We start from the raw sequence: 20,535 nt of genomic DNA, 5'->3' as shown, positions 1-20,535 counted from the left end.
GGGGCAGTAGTCATTTAGGCAGGTTACCTTGGCGTTCTTGGGCACAGGGACTATGGTGGTCTGCTTGAAACATTTAGGTATTACAAACTGGGTAAGGGAGAGGTTGGAAGCGTCAGTGAAGATACATGCCAGCTGGTCAGCGCATGTTCTGAGTACACATCCTGGTAATCCGTCTGGCCCTGCAGCCTTTTGAATGTTAACCTGTTTTCAGGTCTTACATCGGCTACCGAGAACGTGATCACACAGTCGTCCGGAACTCCTGGTGCTCTCATGCTTGCCTCAATGCGAGCATTGAAGGCATATAGCTCGTCTGGTAGGCTTGCGTCACTGGGCAGCTCGTGGCTGGGTTTCCCTTTATGATCCATGATAGTTTGCAAGCCCTGCCACATCTGACGAGCGCCTGAGACGGTGTAGTAGGATTCGATCTTAGTCTTCTATTGACGCTTTTCCTGTTTGAAGGTTCATCAGAGGGCGTAGCAGGATTTCTTATAAAAGTCCAAATTAGTGTCCCGCTCCTTGAAAGTGGCAGCTCTAGCCTTCAGCTCAGTGCAGATGTTGCCTCTAATCCATGGCTTCTGGTTCGTATATGTACAAGTCAAAAGTTTGGACACACCTACTCATTCAAGGGTTTTTGTAAAATTTTTACTATTTTCAATATTGTAGAATAATAGTGAAGACATCAAAATTATGAAATAACACATATGGAATCATGTAGTGACCAAAAAAGTGTTAAACTAATCCAAATATATTTTATATTTGAGATTCTTCAAAGTAGCCACCCTTTGCCTTGATGACAGCTTTGCACACTCTTGGCATTCTCTCAACCAGCTTCACCTGGAATGCTTTTCCAACAGTCTTCAAGGATTTCCCACATATGCTTAGCACTTGTTGGCTGCTTTTCCTTCACTCTGTGGTCCAACTCATCCCAAACCATCTCAATTGGGTTGAGGTCGGGTGATTGTGGAGGCCAGGTCATCTGATGCAGCACTCCATCACTCTCCTTCTTTGTCAAATAGCCATCACACAGCCTGGAGGTGTGTTGGGTCATTGTCCTGTTGAAAAACAAATGATAGTCCCACTAAGCACCAACCAGATGGGATGGCATATCGCTGCAGAATGCTGTGGTAGCCATGCTGGTTAAGTGTACTTTGAATTCTAAAAAAATCACCAACAGTGTCAGGAGCAAAGCACGCCCACACCATCACACCTCCTCCTCCATGCTTCATGGTGGGAACTACACATGCGGCGATCATCCTTTCACCTCTCAAATTTGGACTCATCAGACCAAAGGACAGATTTCCACTGTACTAATGTCCATTGCTCGTGTTTCTTGGCCCAAGTAAGTCTCTTCTTCTTGTTGGTATCCTTTAGTAGTGGTTTCTTTGCAGCAATTTGACCATGAAGGCCTGATTCATGCAGTCTCCGCTGAACAGTTGATGTTGAGATGTGTCTGTTACTTGATCTCAGTGAAACATTTATTTGGGCTGCAATTTCTGAGGCTGGTAATTCTAATGAACTTATGCTCTGGAGTAGAGGTAACTCCGGGTCCTCCTTTCCTGTGGCGGTCCTCATGAGAACCAGTTTCATCAAAGGGCTTGATCGTTTTTGCGACTGTACTTGAAGAAATGTTCAAAGTTCTTGAAATGTTCCGGATTGACTGACCTTCATGTTTTAAAGTAATGATGGACTGTCATTTCTCTTTGATTATTTGAGCTGTTCTTGCCATAATATGGACTTGGTCTTTTACCAAATAGGGCTATCTTCTGTATACCACCCCTACCATGTCACAACACAACTGATTGTCTCAAACGCATTTAGAAGGAAAGAAATTCTACAAATTAACTTCTAACAAGGCACAGCTGTTGATTGAAATGCATTTCAGGTAACTACCTCATGAAGCTGTTTGAGAGAATGCCAAAAGTGTGCAAAGCTGTCAAGGCAAAAGGTGGCTACTTTGAAAAATCTCAAATCTCAAATATATTTTGATTTGTTTAACACTTTTTTGGTTACTACATGATTACATATGTGCAATAACAGAGTTCCTCTGTGCAGTGTCTGTGTTATTTTGCCCATTTTAATATTTTATTTTTATTGGCCAGTCTGAGATATGGCTTTTCTTTACAACTCTGCCTAGAAGGCCAGCATCCCAGAGTCGCCTCTTCACTGTTGACGTTGAGACTGGTGTTTTGTGGGTACTATTTAATGAAGGTGCCAGTTGAGGACTTGTGAGGCATCTGTTTCTCAAACTAGACACTCTAATGTACTTGTCCTTTTGCTCAGTTGTGCACCGGGGCCTCCCACTCCTCTTTCTATTCTGGTTAGAGCCAGTTTGCGCTGTTCTGTGAAGGGAGTAGTACACAGCGTTGTAAGAGATCTTCATTTTCTCCATGCCATCATTTCTCAGACCAAGAATAGACTGACGGGTTTCAGAAGAAAGCTCTTTGTTTCTGGCCATTTTGAGCCGGTAATCGAACCCACAAATGCTGATTCTCCAGAAACTCAACTAGTCTAAAGAAGGCCAGTTTTATTGCTTCTTTAATCAGAACAACAGTTTTCAGCTGTGCTAACATAACTGCAAAAGGGATTTCTAATGATCAATTAGCCTTTTAAAATGCTAAACTTGGATAAGCTAACACAACATTCCATTGGAACACAGGAGTGATGGTTGCTGATAATGGGCCTCTGTACGCGTATGTAGATATTCCATAAAAAAATCTGCCGTTTCCAGCTACAATAGTCATTTACAACATTAACAATGTCTACACTGTGTTTCTGATCAATTTGATGTTATTTTAATGGATTTTTTTGCTTTTCTTTAAAAAACATGGACATTTCTAAGTGGCCCCAAACTTTTGAACGGTAGTGTATATATAAAAGATATAAAGATATTATATTCCATTTAATGTACTTGGATATCACATAGAATATCACAGAATAGGAATATAATAAAATATAAGGTTGAAGGGCAGTGAAATTACTTCCTTTGGGCCTATAAAAACCAGCATGGTCCAGTAGTGTACACCTGGTGAGGAATTAGGTAAAAGTAGATGACCTTCAAACTATAAAGCATGTTTTTTTTCTCATTATTCTTCTAATGGATTGGATTTGTTCATGACTCAGTGCTCACAAGAGCATTAGGCTACGGATGGAAAGCCCTCTTCTGATCATACTGGGATGATTTGCTCCACCTACAGTAACTCATCGTCCTATAGAAAACCATATCTACACCTTCAGCATCACATTCAGTCCTCCAGCGTTCTATACCTTCTTGTCGCTCCACAAAACCTCGTTGTCTGATTGTGAACTCTCAACCCGGTGGTCGGGAAATGTCAAAGAGAGGCCCGTGCTGCAGCAGGGGGCGTAAAGGGGAAAAAACAACAACAGTTTATTGCTTTATTTTCACGTAATTTATTTTCCTTTCTTATTAAGCAAGTGTCATATCCAATAGCATCAGAAACCGACTCCTAGCTGACCAACTCTCGCAGCCGTCGTTGACAACAATTTGCAGCCTTGATCGTTCCCGATTCGTATAGCCAGCCTAATAATCATTGCCAAACATGTGAGTAGCAACCGCTGCTATATATTTCCTTTAGCTAGTAAACCTGTTATATCTGCGATATGGCTTTCTCAAATGTGTCCCCTCCCATTTTCACAGACAAACAATGTCGGTGCAGTGTTTCATACACAAAAAAAACTGTTATGTTACAATCAAACCTGTTCGTCTGTTGCGCTGCAAATTGATGAATGCAGTCGGTGTCATCGTGCGTTTGTATGGCGACGTCTCGATTCATTGTTTTTTTTATTTTTAGATATTCCAATGCGTTGTGTTTTCTTAGTGTCTGGATGCCGAAATGAAATCAATAATATTAAGTGGCATATTGATTATGGCTATAGCATCTCTTTTGAAAAGGAATTACATTTTCCTCCCGCTTAATAATACAGGGTAGTACCTATATCACATCATGACAGGATCGCGTATGTCAGCACCGTGATAGAGGCTACTTATATGTTATTAATAAACACCACAAATGATTACAGTAGTCTATATTTTGTATACATGTTGTATGTAAGCCCTAACAGAAAACACGTGTGTGAATGATCAAAGCATTTGTCTCATATTATGGGCAGGTAAGACATATTGACAGCTGGTGCGTCTAATGGAAGTCCAGTTTGATTGGGGGGATTGCACAAACTCATGTTAGTCTGTTTTTCTCAGTAGTCAGTTTCTGAAATTATAACATGGTAGGCCTAATAAACATGGTAATGTAGCAAATGCAACATGACTATCAATTAAAATACATGATGCATCATAGTAGTGGAAATACCAATATCTGGGCCAGCTGAAATGCATTTATTTATCTCTGGTCCCAAGGGTGACACCAGACTACTCTAAAGGCTTTGGATTTATGACCCACACTTCTAATGTCTGGTTTTATCTTGGATATTTTTGTCCTCATTTATTTCTGGTATACAGGTGATGAATTAGGCCTAGTCAACTTCATACTCAGAGTTTGGGTGATAGACTTGTTGTTTTACTCAAACTTCCCTTTGGTAATTAAAAAATATATATATACAGTAGCAGTCAAAAGTTTGGACACACCTACTCATTCAAGGGTTTTTCTTTATTTTACTCTTTTCTACATAGTAGAATAATAATGAAGGCATCAACATTATGAAATAACACGAATGGAATCATGTAGTAATCAAAAAAGTGTTAAATAAATCGAAATATATTTTATATTTGAGATTCTTCAATGTAGCTACATTTTGCCTTGATGACAGCTTTGCACACTCTTGGCATTCTCTCAACCAGCTTCACCTGGAATGCTTTTACAACAGTCTTGAAGGAGTTCCCACATATGCTGAGCACTTGTTGGCTGCTTTTCCTTCACTCTGTTGTCCAACTCATCCCAAACCATTTCAATTGGGTTGAGGTCAGGTAATTGTGGAGGCCTGGTCATCTGATGCAGCACTCCATCACTCTCCTTCTTGGTCAAATAGCCCTTACACAGCCTGGAGGTGTGTTGGGTTATTGTCCTTTTGAAAACAAATGATAGTCCGGTCCACTAAGCGTAAACCAGATGGGATGGCGTATCATTGCAGAATGCTGTGGTAGCCATGCTGGTTAAGGGTGCCTTGCATTCTAAATAAATCACTGACAGTGTCACCAGCAAAGCACCCCACACCATCACACCATCTCCTCCATGCTTCACAGTGGGAACCACACATGCAGAGATCATCTGTTCACCTACTACGCATCTCATAAAGAGAAAGGCGGTTGGAACCAAAAGTCTCAAATGTTGGACTCATCAGACCAAAGGACAAATTTCCAACGGTCTCATGTCCATTGCTCGTGTTTCTTGGCCCAATCAAGTCTCTTCTTATTGGTGTCCTTTAACAGTGGTTTCTTTGCAGCAATTCGACCATGAAGGCCTGATTCACGCAGTCTCCTCTGAACAGTTGATGTTGACATGTGTCTGTTACTTGAACTCTGTGAAACATTTATTTGGGTTGAAGTGCAGTTATTCTAATTAATTTATCCTCTGCAGCAGAGGTAACTCTGGGTCTTCCTTTCCTGTGGCGGTCCTCATGAGAACCAGTTTCAACATAGTGCTTGATCGTTTTTGCGACTGCACTTGTAGAAACTTTCAAAGTTCTTGAAATGCTCCCGGATTGACTGACCTTTATGTCTTAAAGTAATGATGGACTGTCATTTCTCTTTGCTTATTTGAGCGGTTCTTTCCTTATGGACTTGGTCTTTTACCAAATAGGGCTAACTTCTGTATACCACCCCTACCTTGTCACAACACAACTGATTGGCTCAAACACATTAAGAAGGAAATAAATTCCACAAATTAACTTTTAACAAGGCACACCTGTTAATTGAAATGCATTCCAGGTGACTACTTCATGAAGCTGGTTGAGAGAATGCCAAGAGTGTGCAAAACTATCAAGGCAAAAGGTGGCTACTTTGAAGAATCTCAAATATAAAACACTTTTTTGGTTGCTACAAGATTCCAGATGTGTTATTTAATAGTTTTGATGTCTTCACTATTTTTCTTCAATGTAGAAATTAGTAAAAATAAAGAAAAACACTTGAATGAGTAGGTGTGTCCAAACTTTTGACTGGTACTGTATATTGTAAACCTGGGCCCGTATTCATAAAGTGTCTAAGAGTAGGAGTTCTGATCTAGGATCAGTTTAGCTTTTTAGATCATTATTGATTAGAGGGGTGCATGATCCTAGATCAGCACTCCTACTCTGAGACACTTTATGAATACACGCCCAGTAGTAAACCTTCTTTGCATTATTTAACCATGTTACTCTCCTCTCTTGCAGGAGGGAGAAAATACTGCTCCTGTTGAAGATTTCCATCAAACCTATTAGCTCTCTCTCAACCATGACACCCAGCAGAGGACTCTGGGATTGATGCTGGGATCACTCCCACTGATGGCCTGGACTGGGTAGGAATACTGTGTGTGCATATGCGTGCGTGCGTGCGTGTGTGTGTGTGTGTGTGTGTGTGTTCATGGGGTAATGTCTATCTACTGTTTCTTTCCCTCTGTACTGTAGGTTTCAGCTGTCCTGCTGAAGCTATGGGGAGCTGTTGGAGCTGTCTATACAGAGACCCCATCCAAGACAACCATCTCACCAAATTCAAGGTTCATCTCTAAACCCTCATCTGTTGGCTACCTAGTGTGTGGTGTATCGGCTACCTACGCTCTTAGAAAAAAGTGTTCCAAAAGGGTTCTTTGGCTGTCCCCAGAGGAGAACCTTTTTTGGTTCCAGGTAAAAACACTTTTGGTTGCAGGTAGAACCATATTTGGTTCCATGTAGGACCCTCTGTGGAAAGGGTTCTACATGGACCCCGAAACGGTTCTAATTTGAACCAAAAGAGTTATACCTGGAACCAACAAGGGTTCTTCAAAGGGTTCTCCTATGGGGACAGCCAAATAACCTTTTAGGTTCTAGATAGCAGCCTTTTTTCTAAGAGTGTAGTCCATGGTATATTATTGTTATGAGGAACTGTTCTTTCCTGTTTTTGTATCCTGTACCCCAGGCTATTATGGCTCACATAGAGCAATGGATAGTCAGCTATCCAGCTATCTAATGATGCCTAATATCTGTACTGTGCTCTGTTAACCTTTGTATACAGTTCATGTCTGCATTATAGACAATGTACCTCCAAATACAAATTAGCCACATATTTATGCTCTGCATCTGTCGTGCTTACAAAGACTATATGTATGCTATATAAAGCCTTTATAAGTTGTAAAGTGGGAACACAAACTTGATTGGGATAACTTGGGATAACTTGATTGTACTTTTTGGTATTTTCCAGGTAACCAATGTGGATGACGAGGGGAATGAGTTGGGCTCTGGGACCATGGAGCTCACCGAGACCGAGCTCATCCTGCACACGCGCAAGAGGGACGCCATCCGGTGGCCCTACCTGTGTCTGCGGCGCTACGGCTACGACTCCAACCTCTTCTCATTCGAGAGTGGCCGGCGCTGCCAGACTGGACAGGGTGAGTCTGAACCACCTGGCATAGCTAACACTACATAGACAAAATGTTGCCCTATGAAATGTGTGTACGTACGTGTGTATATGCAGTGCTCTACTTGTTCTACTTTTGTATGGAAATGAACCACAATTGTAATGGGAGAATTGTACTTAACTGTTTAGATAGCTGCTGTTATATTAGAAGCCTAAAGTTTGGTTGTTGTCAATGAGTGAATTGTTTCCGATAACTTCTACATTTGCTTCTGGGTTTTCTTTTCGGTCAGGAGCAGTTTTAATTTAATTTAAGATAACTTAAACATGTATGTGTGTGTTTTCTCTGTGGTCGTGCAGGAATCTTTGCGTTTAAATGTTCTCGTGCGGAGGAGATCTTCAACCTCCTCCAGGAGCTGATGCAGTGCAACAGTATCAATGTGGTGGAGGAGCCTATGATCATGACCGGCAGCGGACACGCACGAGAGATCGACATGCCTCGCACCCCACAGACACCCAACAGTAAGCACAAACACAAATATAAACACACACACACAAACATCCAGTACACACATGTGCGCGTCATCTATACAGTACATGATTGCTTCTTTGCTTTTGTTGAATGCGGTGAAGGTGTTTGTGTAGCAATTTCACTGCAATGCAGGACAGATGTGACGCAAAAGCAGAGAATATGTGTTTGATGTTTTGAAAATAGTTTGGCGGGAAAAACTGCGTAATAATTCCGGAGATCAGGGATCTGGTGTCGAAATGTCTTACAGTAAATCCTTTCGTCAAACCCAGTTTCCATGCTCCAACCTGTTTAGAGGCAGGGAGGGAGGTGGAAGGGTAGAAAATACAATGACTTGTGGGTAAAACAAAGGTTACATGACAAATCATTCTATGCAATACACCACAAACATAGACACACACCAGGGTTTCCTTTAGGAAAATGTGGCCCCAGACAATTGGCCGGCAGCATTTTAATTGACCAGACATTTGCGAAATTCACAGGACCCATATGCATTGGCTGCATAACCTGATTAGGTGCTCAGAATGACAGAAATCACATTTAGATTATGGTAGTTCATCTTAACAGAACATGCAACTCGAGGATGCAACGACGTGTGTCCTTCCTACCTAATTCCGATGCGCACTTTGAAGATGTTAGAATAACTGTCCACGTTTACTTTTCCTCAGACAACAAGACGAGTAACGAACAGCAGAATCACTAGCCTATGTCAATCTACTATCCCCCTTAGTAGAAAAGTTGACCTCTTCTATTAGTCAGCTTGTCATTCTTTGCAAGAAAGAAATAGCCTGTTCCAAACAGACTCTGGGACAGTTGTGGGACAATAGATCCCAAATTTATACAACCAGGCTACATAAAAATATACTTTAAAAAGCATTGAGGCTGATGCAACAGACTAGAACATTTAGCTTAAAATGTTGCTAAACTATAATTTCTTCACATTATAAGCTCAGCAATGCGCACAAGGCAGTAGGCTACACGCGAATGTTTGTCCCATAATGCCAAAGAAAGAAATTTGCAGGAGAACACTGTGCCGCACATGCCAGCGATTTCATGTGAAACTTAGAATGCGAAACTGTACATTTAAATTTAGATGGAGGGGAGATCTAAAGATTTAACAACTAACATGGGTTGCTAATATGACTAGGATTGTGCCTTTGGCTACTGGACAATTAATGAAAGTTGATTTGAAAACCAATAGAACATGAGAGAAATATGTTACTGGTTGTAATGTGGAAGTCTTTATAAAATAATTGCCTCCACAAAATGGTCAGATTTTGGCTAGGCTACTTTGAAGCAAGGTAAGACATGCCTCATAATATGACGTAAAAACATTCAGGTTTCAAACAAATAAGTGTATGGTTTCAAAATGCTTACTGCCTCCAGCTTGTTGCAAAGGGGTGTGTGACGCACTGAAGCCTCCGTAACATTGCCTATAGATGCACTTAATTGGCAAATGGGAAGCGCACTTCAATTAGGCTACCAGTTGAGAAATAAAAATAGTAGCTCTTTTTAATCGTGGCCATTAAAACTGTTTTTAACATGCGATTGTATTTAGAATTGTTGCGCAATGATTGGGCTTATTAAAGCACGTTTCACTACAGCAGCAACGAACAATCTGTTTGAGGAGCTGTAGCAACAGCTCTCCTGCTGTCTGACAGGTTTTCCACAGAAACTAGGCTCTATATCTGCATGCTGTGCGCATTTGATAAATAAGATACTTAAGAACTAACGAAAATACATATGCACCAATTTAATTCCACAAAATTATGCAAATTAACATATAGACCGATAAGCATGACCAGTCAAATGAATTTACATAGCCTGGTATTTCCATCAATGAATAGGCTTAAAAGTGTTATTTTGCAATGAGATTTTTCTTCTTCTCCCGAACAATTGGCCGGCGGCAATTTTATTTAGCGGCTTTACATCTTTTTTCCCCCCGCCAAAAGCCAGCTATTACCGATTAACAGCGACCCTGAAACACACACACACCATTAGACATAAAAACATCTAACCTCATTCACCCAGACTCCCATTCACCACTGTGTGTATTGTTCTCTGTCTCCAGCTCCAGCATTCCCTGTACAGGGTTTTCCCAACGGGTACCCGGGGTATCCCATGAGAGCTGAATCCTCCCAGCCCTCTCTAACTGACGACCCCCACGGCCACAGCCACATGGGCCTGGAGGACCAGGTAAGACTGACCCCTAAACATCTATAGTATGATTTTCTGATTATGGTGCCGAACCAAGCCGCACTGTAACCACTCTTCACCTCGCAAACATGTCGGTAATATCCTAGGGAAGGGTGATCTCTGAGTCCTTGCTAATCTCTCTTTTCTCTCTCTCTCTCTCTCTCTCTCTCTCTCTCTCTCTCTCTCTCTCTCTCTCTCTCTCTCTCTCTCTCTCTCTCTCTCTCTCACTCTCTCTCTCTCTCTCTGTCTCCTTCTCCCTCTCCTTCTGCAGGCTCACACCTATGTGAATACTGTTACTGTGGATGGGGAACTCTCCAGTCGACACTGTGTACACTCACTACCCGAGGTGCGGCCCACTTCCTTCCCCGAGTCAACCCGGGGAGCCATGCCTGTCGTGGGCCAAGGAGGTGGGCAGACCAGCATGCACTGTTGTCCCCTCGAGGAACAACGCAAGGAACCCCAGGTATTCCTTCAGCCTTCCTCTCAGGAGGTCAAATTCATGCTGGGACCCACCCCTGCACAGCGCCACCTGCTGGAGAGAGAGAGGGAGAGGCACGGGGGCCACAATCCACACGCCATGCGGCCTGTAGAGGGTGCCACAGGTTCAGAGACAGAGGGGGACGAGCCTCCTCTGCACGTGTACAACTCCCACTCCTATCACCACCCTCACTACCACCACGTGATGCACCGGCACCCTGGCCACGAACACCAGGAGGGCTGCCAGCTCACCTACGAGAATATCAACGGCCTGAGGGGGGGCCGCCGGCTGAGACTTAGCCCCAGCAGCATGTCCCAGTCTGTCGGCTCCAGCAGCAGCAGTAGCACCACCGGAGACAGTCACTCTCACCCACAATCACACCCCCTCAACCCGCACCCCCATGGCCCATCTTCTCTGCCCCCCCAGGGGTACCCCTGTGAGCGGGGCGCGGGGATGGGCGGTGGTCACCGGCGGACAGCTCTGCTCAACTACGAGAACCTGCCGTCGCTGCCCCCGGTGTGGGAGTACCGTGCCCTGCAGAGAGACGAGGAGCAGGACGAGGATGACGAGGAGCAGGATGAGGAGGAGTACGAGGAAGAGGAGGAGGACTTTGACGAGTACGAGTTTTCGGAAGGTCCAGGGACGCCCAACGGGTACCACCAGGAAGGGCTGGGGAGGGGGGGGATCCACCGTGACGCCCTGCAGAACTATGTCAACACAGAGCAGGTCCAGGTTCAGGTCCAGCCCAGTCGGCTGCGACATGCCTGCCCCCCTCAACCCCAGCACCTCCAGCCCTGCCACCGCCAGCCGGACCGGGGCGGCCGAATATTCAGCTTTGATTTCCGTAGGCGGCCTGGAGGAGGGTTTGGTCGGGGGGAGGGCTGCGAGCACGGTCACATGGCCCCGTCGAGGCAGCTCAACTACATCCAGGTGGACCTCGATGCGGAGCCGCCGTGCCAGGCCCTCGGGGGGGGTGGAGGAGGGGGAGCCCAGTCTCAGCCACAGCCACAGCACCAGCGCCTGCCACCCCTCAAATGTGGCCCCCAGCAGGCCCCACGACGCAGTGAGTTCTACGCTGTGATTGACCTGAAGAAGACAGCAGCCATGTCCAACCTGCAGAAAGCCCTCCCCCGGGACGATGGGACATCGAGAAAGACTCGCCACAACAGCACAGACCTGCCTCTGTAGATGCAGTGAGGAGGAGGAGAGACGGAGAAAGATGAAGGGAGGGAGTAGAGCAGGGGTGTCAAACTCATTCCACGGAGGGCCTAGTGTCTGCAGGTTTTTGGTTTTTCTTTTCAATAAAGCCCTAGACAACCAGGTGTGGGGAGTTACTAACTAATTAGTGATGTTAATTCATCAATCAAGTACAAGGGAGGAACGAAAACCCGCAGACACTCGGCCCCCCGTGGAATGAGTTTGACACCTGTGGAGTAGAGAGAGAGAGAAACAGGTTTGGGTGGAGCGCTTGGCTTGACAGACAGGTTATAGGCAACTCAGCAGCACACTGGACCCCTCACTCTCATCCAGCCACCTGCCTGTTCTGTCCTGTCCTGTCCTGTCCTGGCCAGCTGGATCATATACAGGTACCTAATTAGATAACGAACTAAAACCTATCTGTGCATATTCCACTTTATGGAGCAAGATTGGTTTGAAGTTGCCATATTATTGTGGGTCACCTTCTGACTGTGGTGAGATGCTATCTGAGTTAGCAGCAGAAACCTTGGTCGTGGTTGGCTGGGTTTATGGTTAAACCCTTAAGCTACCATTGTTTTTGGTTATACCTTTTGGCAATGTTCTTTTTTTTTTTTTAGCTTTGTGGTGGTTGCGTTGAGTGCCAAGGTCCCGGGTTTGGTTCAGGGTGGGAGCAGGAATGGACGAGTCAGGTCTCCAACTTTGTGTTTGACCAGTGATGGTTGATTTTAGATGTAAGAGTATTGCCCACCATAAAGTAGCTAGGTTCCTCATTCCGTTCTCATTCAGTGTTGTTGTTTTATTTATTTGACGTCCCCGTTTACGAACATGGGCTGCTATCGAGTTCAGGTTTACTAGTCTACATTGTAAAATTGACTGAACATTTTCTGACATGAAAACAGTTTGTTATTCCATCAATTGAATTATAATAATGTGCATTCTTCACCTCACAAGCACTTCTTTTGACCCTGTGACTGATAGAAAGGACAGTTGATGATATTTATTTATAACTATCTGCCCTCAGGAATTAGTACAGATCAGTACAGTTTGCACATTATCCTTTGGAATTGTAATCTTACATCCTATCCAGTATTATATTTTTAGTCTAAAAAAAAAGACCCCAAAGCAGAAAGAAATGTTGAATAGATTTTCTCTCTTAATCCAAGATTAAATATCATACATTTTTCATGTTGAAATTGAATCTAAAATGGAAATAATAGTAACCTTGATAGCATGATACAGTCAGTGTGTTGATAGATTTTCAACATCCGCACGCACACACACACGCACGCGCACGACATAACTACTGAGACGATTGAATTCATCTCTGACTCCATATCATTCCACTTGAATAGGAATCCATATCTAATTCCTAAACTATGGTTACCTTTGCACTTTTTACCTTTGAAGTCCCCACAGTTCCGAATCCCTCGTCTGGAGCAACAGAAAGGTTGTGATCTGACAAACTCCTTCGAGGTGGTGATGTCATCACACAGACCCAAATATTGTATGGATGTAGTTTTTTTTGTTGCAACATTATAGAGACCTATAGCAACTTACATTTTTTTTTAGGGAAGAAGTTGATAACCTGTGATAATGGCTTAAAGATATTAATAATAACCTCATATAAAAATTACCGGTTGACTATTTTTGTAAGTATCAGATTGATAACTGAGGGTTATCAACTGAGGGTCTGTTTTAAAGGGGAATATATCAGTATGTTTAATGTTAACTGTTTATGGAAAGTCTTATATCAATGAGAGTTTGGCTGAGGATATTATTTATTTATTCATTCATTGAGATGTCTATATGGTGATCGTTTTGCATAAAAATGTGACAAACAGTTTTTCGTAATCTAGCCAGTTGGTGATTTGGAGACCAAAGTATCACCAGTCATCGTCACACTGTCTGGGACACCATTGTAATACCATTGTTATGCCTGTAATTAATAACATTACATTCTGAAGAAGAAAGACTGTATTAATATATTAAAGTGCCAAATCTTTACTGTTACCTGTATGAACATTATGAATCAAATCAATGTGCCATTAGGATGTGTAATAGAAAACCTGAGGGCTAAGAGGCAAAGAGTTAGCCTACATGTCAAAAACAAAGGAAAGAGCTTGGAGGTCTAGGGCCGTATGTATCAAGAGTAGGAGTGCTGATCTAGGATCAGGTCTCCCCTGTCCATGTAATCGTATTCATTATGATCGAAAAGGCAAAAACATTCCTACTCTGAGACTCTTGATACACACTGAACAGGGTCAGGGTTTATATATTGTTAACCCTTTGTACTCCTCCTCATGAATCTGTCTAGCTGATCCAGGTCAACTGGACAAGAAAGGGCAAGAAAGACACATTTCACCTCATAGGCTAGGCTATACATTGACAGCCATATCGGAGTGAGACAACGGATTCGTTATATCTATCTAGTCTTCACAACTCCAGTGGTTTTATGCTGCTATAAGGTAGACGTTCAGAGAGTAAGAGGAGTTGGGATGGTAGTGGCTATGCAGGATTGTTTACCATATTGTTTAGTAAATGGAACTACCATTTTCGTATTCACTCAAGATCACTGCATCAGGGCTACCAGTATGAACATGTGTTTTTAATTCAAATAAGTTTTAATTTCTCATTTCTATTTCTTATTTCTCTTGGATTGGTGTGATCAATCCACATGCCAAAACTTGTTTTCATTACAATCTGGCTGTCTAATCTGAAGTGAAGTGGCTGAAGGTGCAGCACAGGCCTAGCAACTGTAATCCTCATAACTGCTTATTTCATCTGATGGAAAGATATATGTCGGCCTACTCACTGTTTGTGGACATTTTTCAGACAGGGATATATCCGTTTGCACACATATATATTTTCGTGATACATTTAAAGGGTGTTTACATTTCGCAATAATGGTTTAAAAGAGATGTATTGTTGGAGATGAGGTTTATTCAGACCAATGTGTGCGAGGTTCGAGGTGTGTTGTTAATGGTTCCACAGGTCTGTTGTATTTGATCCCCTGTTTTTATGTGAATCAGCATTGGAACTAAGACCTCTCAGGCCCCCTGTTGACAATATTATAACTTTGTTATTGTATACATGCTTAGATTAGAACGTGAAAAAAATGTATGTTTCTGTTTTCTTGATTGTCTTATACAGCAGATTTGCGCTTACTCAACACCTGACTTAATTGTGCCATAAGTGACTGTTGCCAAGCTTTCTGGACGACGTGTGGCTTTCGAATGTCGAAGCCTTTTAAAGGACCAGGTTAGGTGTCAGAAGGCATACGGCAGACATCTCTGTGTACTGTGTTTGCACTGATACAGGGGTTCGGACGGTTTCTAACGGTTTGACAGTTTGTATATTCATTAGTCAGTCATTGTTATCAATTTGGTGACACTTCATTGTAAAGGTACACAGGAATAGTACATTAAAATGTGTTCCTTACACTAAAGTGTTACCAGAAATATTGTCCAGAAATGACTTTTTGGGAATCATATCTTGTCATATCAATGTTGCCACTTTGATTTACCTTGAAAAGCGGGAAAAGATTAACAATGAAGGATTGTCCGGTAACACATGACTTATGTTTAAATAATAAACCACTTAATTGAGGCCTAATGTATAGCTAATAAGACACAATAAAGGCCTTATGAGCTACGTATATACACACTTATAAACTACAAACTAGTGGCTAATATGTGTACCTTAAAATAAAGTTTGACCAGAATTTAATTCAAACAACAGTTTTTTGCTCTTTTATGTAATTTCATCACAACTGCCTGACCACCACAAGGTGGCGTTTCTTGATACAATGCTTGGGATGATGAGAAAATAAGTAATTTTCCTTCCACAGCCCCTCAAAATGCCACTCTAGGTCCAAAATGCACTTAGTTCCATAATATTACCAAGGTACAAACAAAGTAGCTCAAAATCTAAGGAATGTTACAGTGATTTGGTACTGTATTTCAAAATGTTTTTGTTTGTTCATTTGTTTATTTATTTACCATTGAATGCATGTGTGATATCCACTGGTGGGTGACGATGATGCAGACAGGGGTCCGTTATTTTCATTCAATCACATGCTGAGCTAATGTTCTTCTAGTCCAATAAGACTAGAGCAATTGAAACCTGTTGAACCTGTATGTTAATGGTGATAATAATATGTGTTGATTGGTTGATATAAAGGTTGGGTAGGCCAAACTAAATGACTGTGATGTACACTAATATTTGAACTGAGTGCCAAATGTGGTTTAGTACTATGACTTTGACTACAGGCCAGGGACACACCTGGCTGAGATTCACTAGGAACTCTATAGGACTCTCCCTGAGAGACGCCAATGACTCTCTCACCCTCTGTTCTTGGTTTTACCTGCGGTATGAATGTAATAAGCAAAGAGAGACTGTATAGATGAAGGGCAACTATGCTTAATGTTTCTATCCTTGCTGAAAGAAAAAAAGGTGAGTGGTCAGAAGTTTTGTCTAAATTAAAAAATTTGCAATATGAGTTTCTTCTTCGTATATTTGTATTTCTTGTAAGTATGTATCTCTCTGTATGTACATATATATATATATATATATATATATACAGTACCAGTAAAAAGTTTGTACACACCTACTCATTCAAGGGTTTTTCTTTTTTTGTTCTGTTTTCTACATTGTAGAGTAATAGTGAAGACATCAAGACTATGCAATAGTATCCAAAAAAAAGTGTTAAACAAATCAAAATATCTTCTTCAACGTAGACACTTTTTGTCTTGATGACAGCTTTGCACACTCTTGGCATTCTCTCAACCAGCTTCATGAGGTAGTCACCTGGAATTCATTTCAATTAACAGATGTGTCTTGTTAAAAGTTCATTTGTGGAATTTCTTTCCTTCTTAATGTGAGCCAGTCAGTTGTATTGTGACAAGGTAGGGTGATATTCAGAATATAGCCCTATTTGGTAAAAGACCCAGTCCATATTATGGCAAGAACAGCTCAAATAAGCAAAGAGAAACGACAGTCCATCATTACTTTAAGACATGAAGGTCAGTCAATCTGGAAAATCTCAAGAACTGTTAAAGTTTCTTCAAGTGCAGTTGCAAAAACCATCAAGCGCTATGATGAAACTGCCTCTCATATGGACCGCCACAGGAAAGGAAGACCCAGAGTTATCTCTGCTTCAGATAATGAGTTTATTAGAATTACCAACCTCAGAAATTCCATCCCAAATAAATGCTTCACAGAGTTCAAGTAACAGACACATTTCAACATCGACTGTTCAGAGGATATTGCGTGATCAAATTGCTGTAAAGGAAACCAATAATAAGAAGAGAGTTGGTTGGGCCAAGAATCATGAGCAATGAAATCTGTCCTTTTGTCTGATAAGTACAAATTTGAGACTTTTGGTTCCAAGTGTGAGAGTAGGTGAATGGATGATCTCCGCATGTGTCGTTCCCACCGTGAAGCTTGGAGGAGGAGGTATGATGGTGTGGGGGTGCTTTGCTGGTGACACTGTCAGTGATTTATTTAGAAGTCAAGGCACACTTAACGAGCATGGCTACCACAGCATTCTGCAGCGATACACAATTCCATCTGGTTTGCGCTTAGTGGGACTATCATTTGTTTTTCAACAGGACAATGACCCAACACACCTCCAGGCTGTGTAATGGCTATTTGACAAAGAAGGAGAGTGATGGAGTGCTGCATCAGATGACCTGGCCTCCACAATCACCCGACCTCAACCCAATTGAGATGTTTTGGGATGAGTTAGACCGCAGAGTGAAGGAAAAGCAGCCAACAAGTGCTCAGCATATGTGGGAACTCCTTCAAGACTATTGGAAAAGCATTCTAGGTGAAACTGGTTGAGAGCATGCCAAGAGTGTGCAAAGCTATCATCAAGGCAAATGGTGGCTACTTTGAAGTATATAAAATATATATATATATTGATTATATATATATATATTGACACTTTTTTTGTTACTACATGATTCCATATGTGTTATTTCATAGTTTTGATGTCTTCACTATTATTCTACAATGTAGAAAATAATAAAAAATTAAGAAGAACTCTGGAATGAGTAGGTGTGTCCAAACTTTTGACTGGTACTGTGTGTGTGTGTATATATATATATATATATATATATATAAATATGAGTATGACGCAGTGAAGGTCTTCTCTTATCTTCATTGGAGTTACTGTAATTAAGCTATTTTTGCTACATCTATTGAAATGTGGAAAGATGAAACTCATAGCATCTCATTATATTTGTGGGATAAAAAACATTCTATATACCACCATGCTGAAACAAGATGTCCAGCATAATACAGGATGTTGTCTGCACCCCTCGCTGTCCCTGTCCCACCCATGTCCCAATACAAAACTAAACAGGAATGCCATTTGGTGAATGCTATAATGGTGAATGTATGCCATTTGGCGAGAGTTGTGGTATATAAACCATTGAAGAGCGGGACTTGTATGAAAATATGTATGTGACTAAATGTAATGTCAACATTAAAATTCTACTGTAAAGAAATGTATTTACATTTTTTATCCCCTTTTTTGATCTTGTATCATCACTGCAACTCCCCAACGTGCTCGGTAGGCGAAGGTCGAGTCATGCGTCCTTCGAAACATGACCCTGACAAACCGCGCTTCTTAACACCCGCCCGCTTAACCTGGAAGCCAGCCGCACCAATGTGTCGGAGGAAACACTGTTCAACTGACAACCAAGGTCAGCTTGCAGGCACCTGGCCCACCACAAGGAGTCGCTAGAGCAAGATGAGCCAAGTAAAGCCCCCCCGGCCAAACCCTCCCCTAACCTGGACGACACTGGGACAATTGACACAGCCCGGGAACGAACCCGGGTCTGTAGTGACACCTCTAGCTTTGCGATGCAGTGCCTTTGACCGCTGCGACACTCGGGTGGCCCAAGAACATTTTATTTTGATGACCATTTTAATTCAATTTTACACTGAATCTTTCCATTGGACGAAATTATCAACAGCTGCCTGTACATGTTCAAATTGACCTCAGAGTCATTCCACCTCAAAAAGCACAAAAAATAGGATTTCGACACCCCCATCAAATATTGGTCTGAAATGTTGTTTCTGTAGTTAGAAACAGATTAGATAAGCAGTCTTGCAACATTATTTTGTTGAAAGATCATTTGAGCTGATTGATTGCACCCAAATTGGCAATTTTAATTTGTTGGATTCATATAATATTCAGTTAATATAGTACCCAACATCTTCTTAACAATGATTAAGACATGAGGATTTCAAACCCCCCAAACCTCACACCAAGCCCACCCCAACGGCCAGTATACAGTATCAGTTCTCTATGTTTGACACGTAGTATGAAGCTGTGGCTTGCAGTATTGTTTATTCATACTATGTAATGTATTCATGGTAAATTTGGTGATGGTTTCTTTCCCTGTTTAGAGAAATTAGCCATTGATGTTGCTTGTGTTCCCCCCCCCCATAAATTAGTGTAAAAGTACCAGGTTTTGCCCACTAGAGGCCACTGCTCCTGCTATTGCCACACCCTTTTATCAAATGTTCTGCATTTATTAATTGGATCACAACGTGTCCTTTGCCGCTTTGGGTAGAAAACCAATAGCTTTTGCTCATGATGATTTTTTTTCATCTCAGAATTCAAACTAGTCCTCCATGAAAGCAATTCAGTTTGTACTTCTCTTAGACTTGATATGTGTCAAGGAAATGGCCCCTGTGTGTGTGTGGTTTATTTCCTTCAAAAAAGGTCTGGATTAGTTAGTGGTAAACAAGTAAACCATTAGGCTACAGCAGATCTAGTTTCAATGTTATGTTCTCTAAGGGTCTAACTGATCCAGACAAAACATATAGAGATGTTTTCTAATAATTTTATTGAAACATAACCATGCAATAGTTTATAATTTTTTAATTGTATTAGGGTTGTCACATTTTAGTCATTAGCCCATTTCTCCATCAAATTGTTGGGCTTCATATGATAATTGCACCATAGGGATAGCCCTCTCAGCGAGCTGGCAGTTGTTGGACTATTCAAAGAGAGTTGGGCTGATGCATTAGGTTGCTAAGAGAAGTAAACATTTCATTTATTTCATGGAAGACTAGCTGGACTTGTGAGGATGACCACACAATTTATTTTCAACATGAGCAAAATCTATTGGTTTTCTACCAAAAGTTGCAAAGAAAATATTGTGATCCATTTGATAAACACAAGAGACCAGCAAAATTGATAAATATGTGTGACAGAAGTAGGAACAGTGGCATCTAGTGGGAAAAAGCTGGTACTTTCACACTTATTTATGAGGGGAAATGCAAGCTACTTCAATGGCTAATTTCTCTGAACAGGGTGGAAAATACACAAAATTCGCTGAGAATACATTACATAGTATGAATAAACATTACTTAATGTTGCAGCTTCATACTACTTGTCAAACATAGAGAACTGATACTGTATACTGGCCATTGGGTGGGCTTGGTGTGGGGTTTGATGTGGGGTTTGGTGGGTCCGTGGGTGGCTTTTGACCATTTATTTGGATCCCTCATGTCTTAATCATTGTTAAGAATATATTTGGTACAAATCTGATGTTGGGTACTATATTTATTGAATGTTATATGAATCCTATATATTTAAAATTGCCAATTTGGGTTAAATCAATT

The 20,535-nt window shown here is 41.7% G+C and overlaps 1 protein-coding gene across 1 annotated transcript; it reads left to right on the top strand.

Annotated features, from left to right (window-relative positions):
- The first annotated feature begins 6,596 nt into the window (after window positions 1–6,596).
- Window positions 6,597–11,886, top strand: frs3 (fibroblast growth factor receptor substrate 3). Its single transcript, XM_038965308.1, has 5 exons — window positions 6,597–6,662; window positions 7,343–7,529; window positions 7,856–8,017; window positions 10,096–10,220; window positions 10,492–11,886. The coding sequence occupies exons 1-5, from the start codon at window positions 6,597–6,599 to the stop codon at window positions 11,884–11,886; spliced, it is 1,935 nt and encodes a 644-aa protein (XP_038821236.1).
- Window positions 11,887–20,535: the final 8,649 nt, after the last annotated feature.

Source organism: Salvelinus namaycush, chromosome 2 (genome assembly GCF_016432855.1).
Source record: "Salvelinus namaycush isolate Seneca chromosome 2, SaNama_1.0, whole genome shotgun sequence".
NCBI lineage: Eukaryota > Metazoa > Chordata > Actinopteri > Salmoniformes > Salmonidae > Salvelinus > Salvelinus namaycush.
Note: the sequence above shows the minus strand (reverse complement) of the source record. Positions and strands in the feature narration are given on the sequence as shown.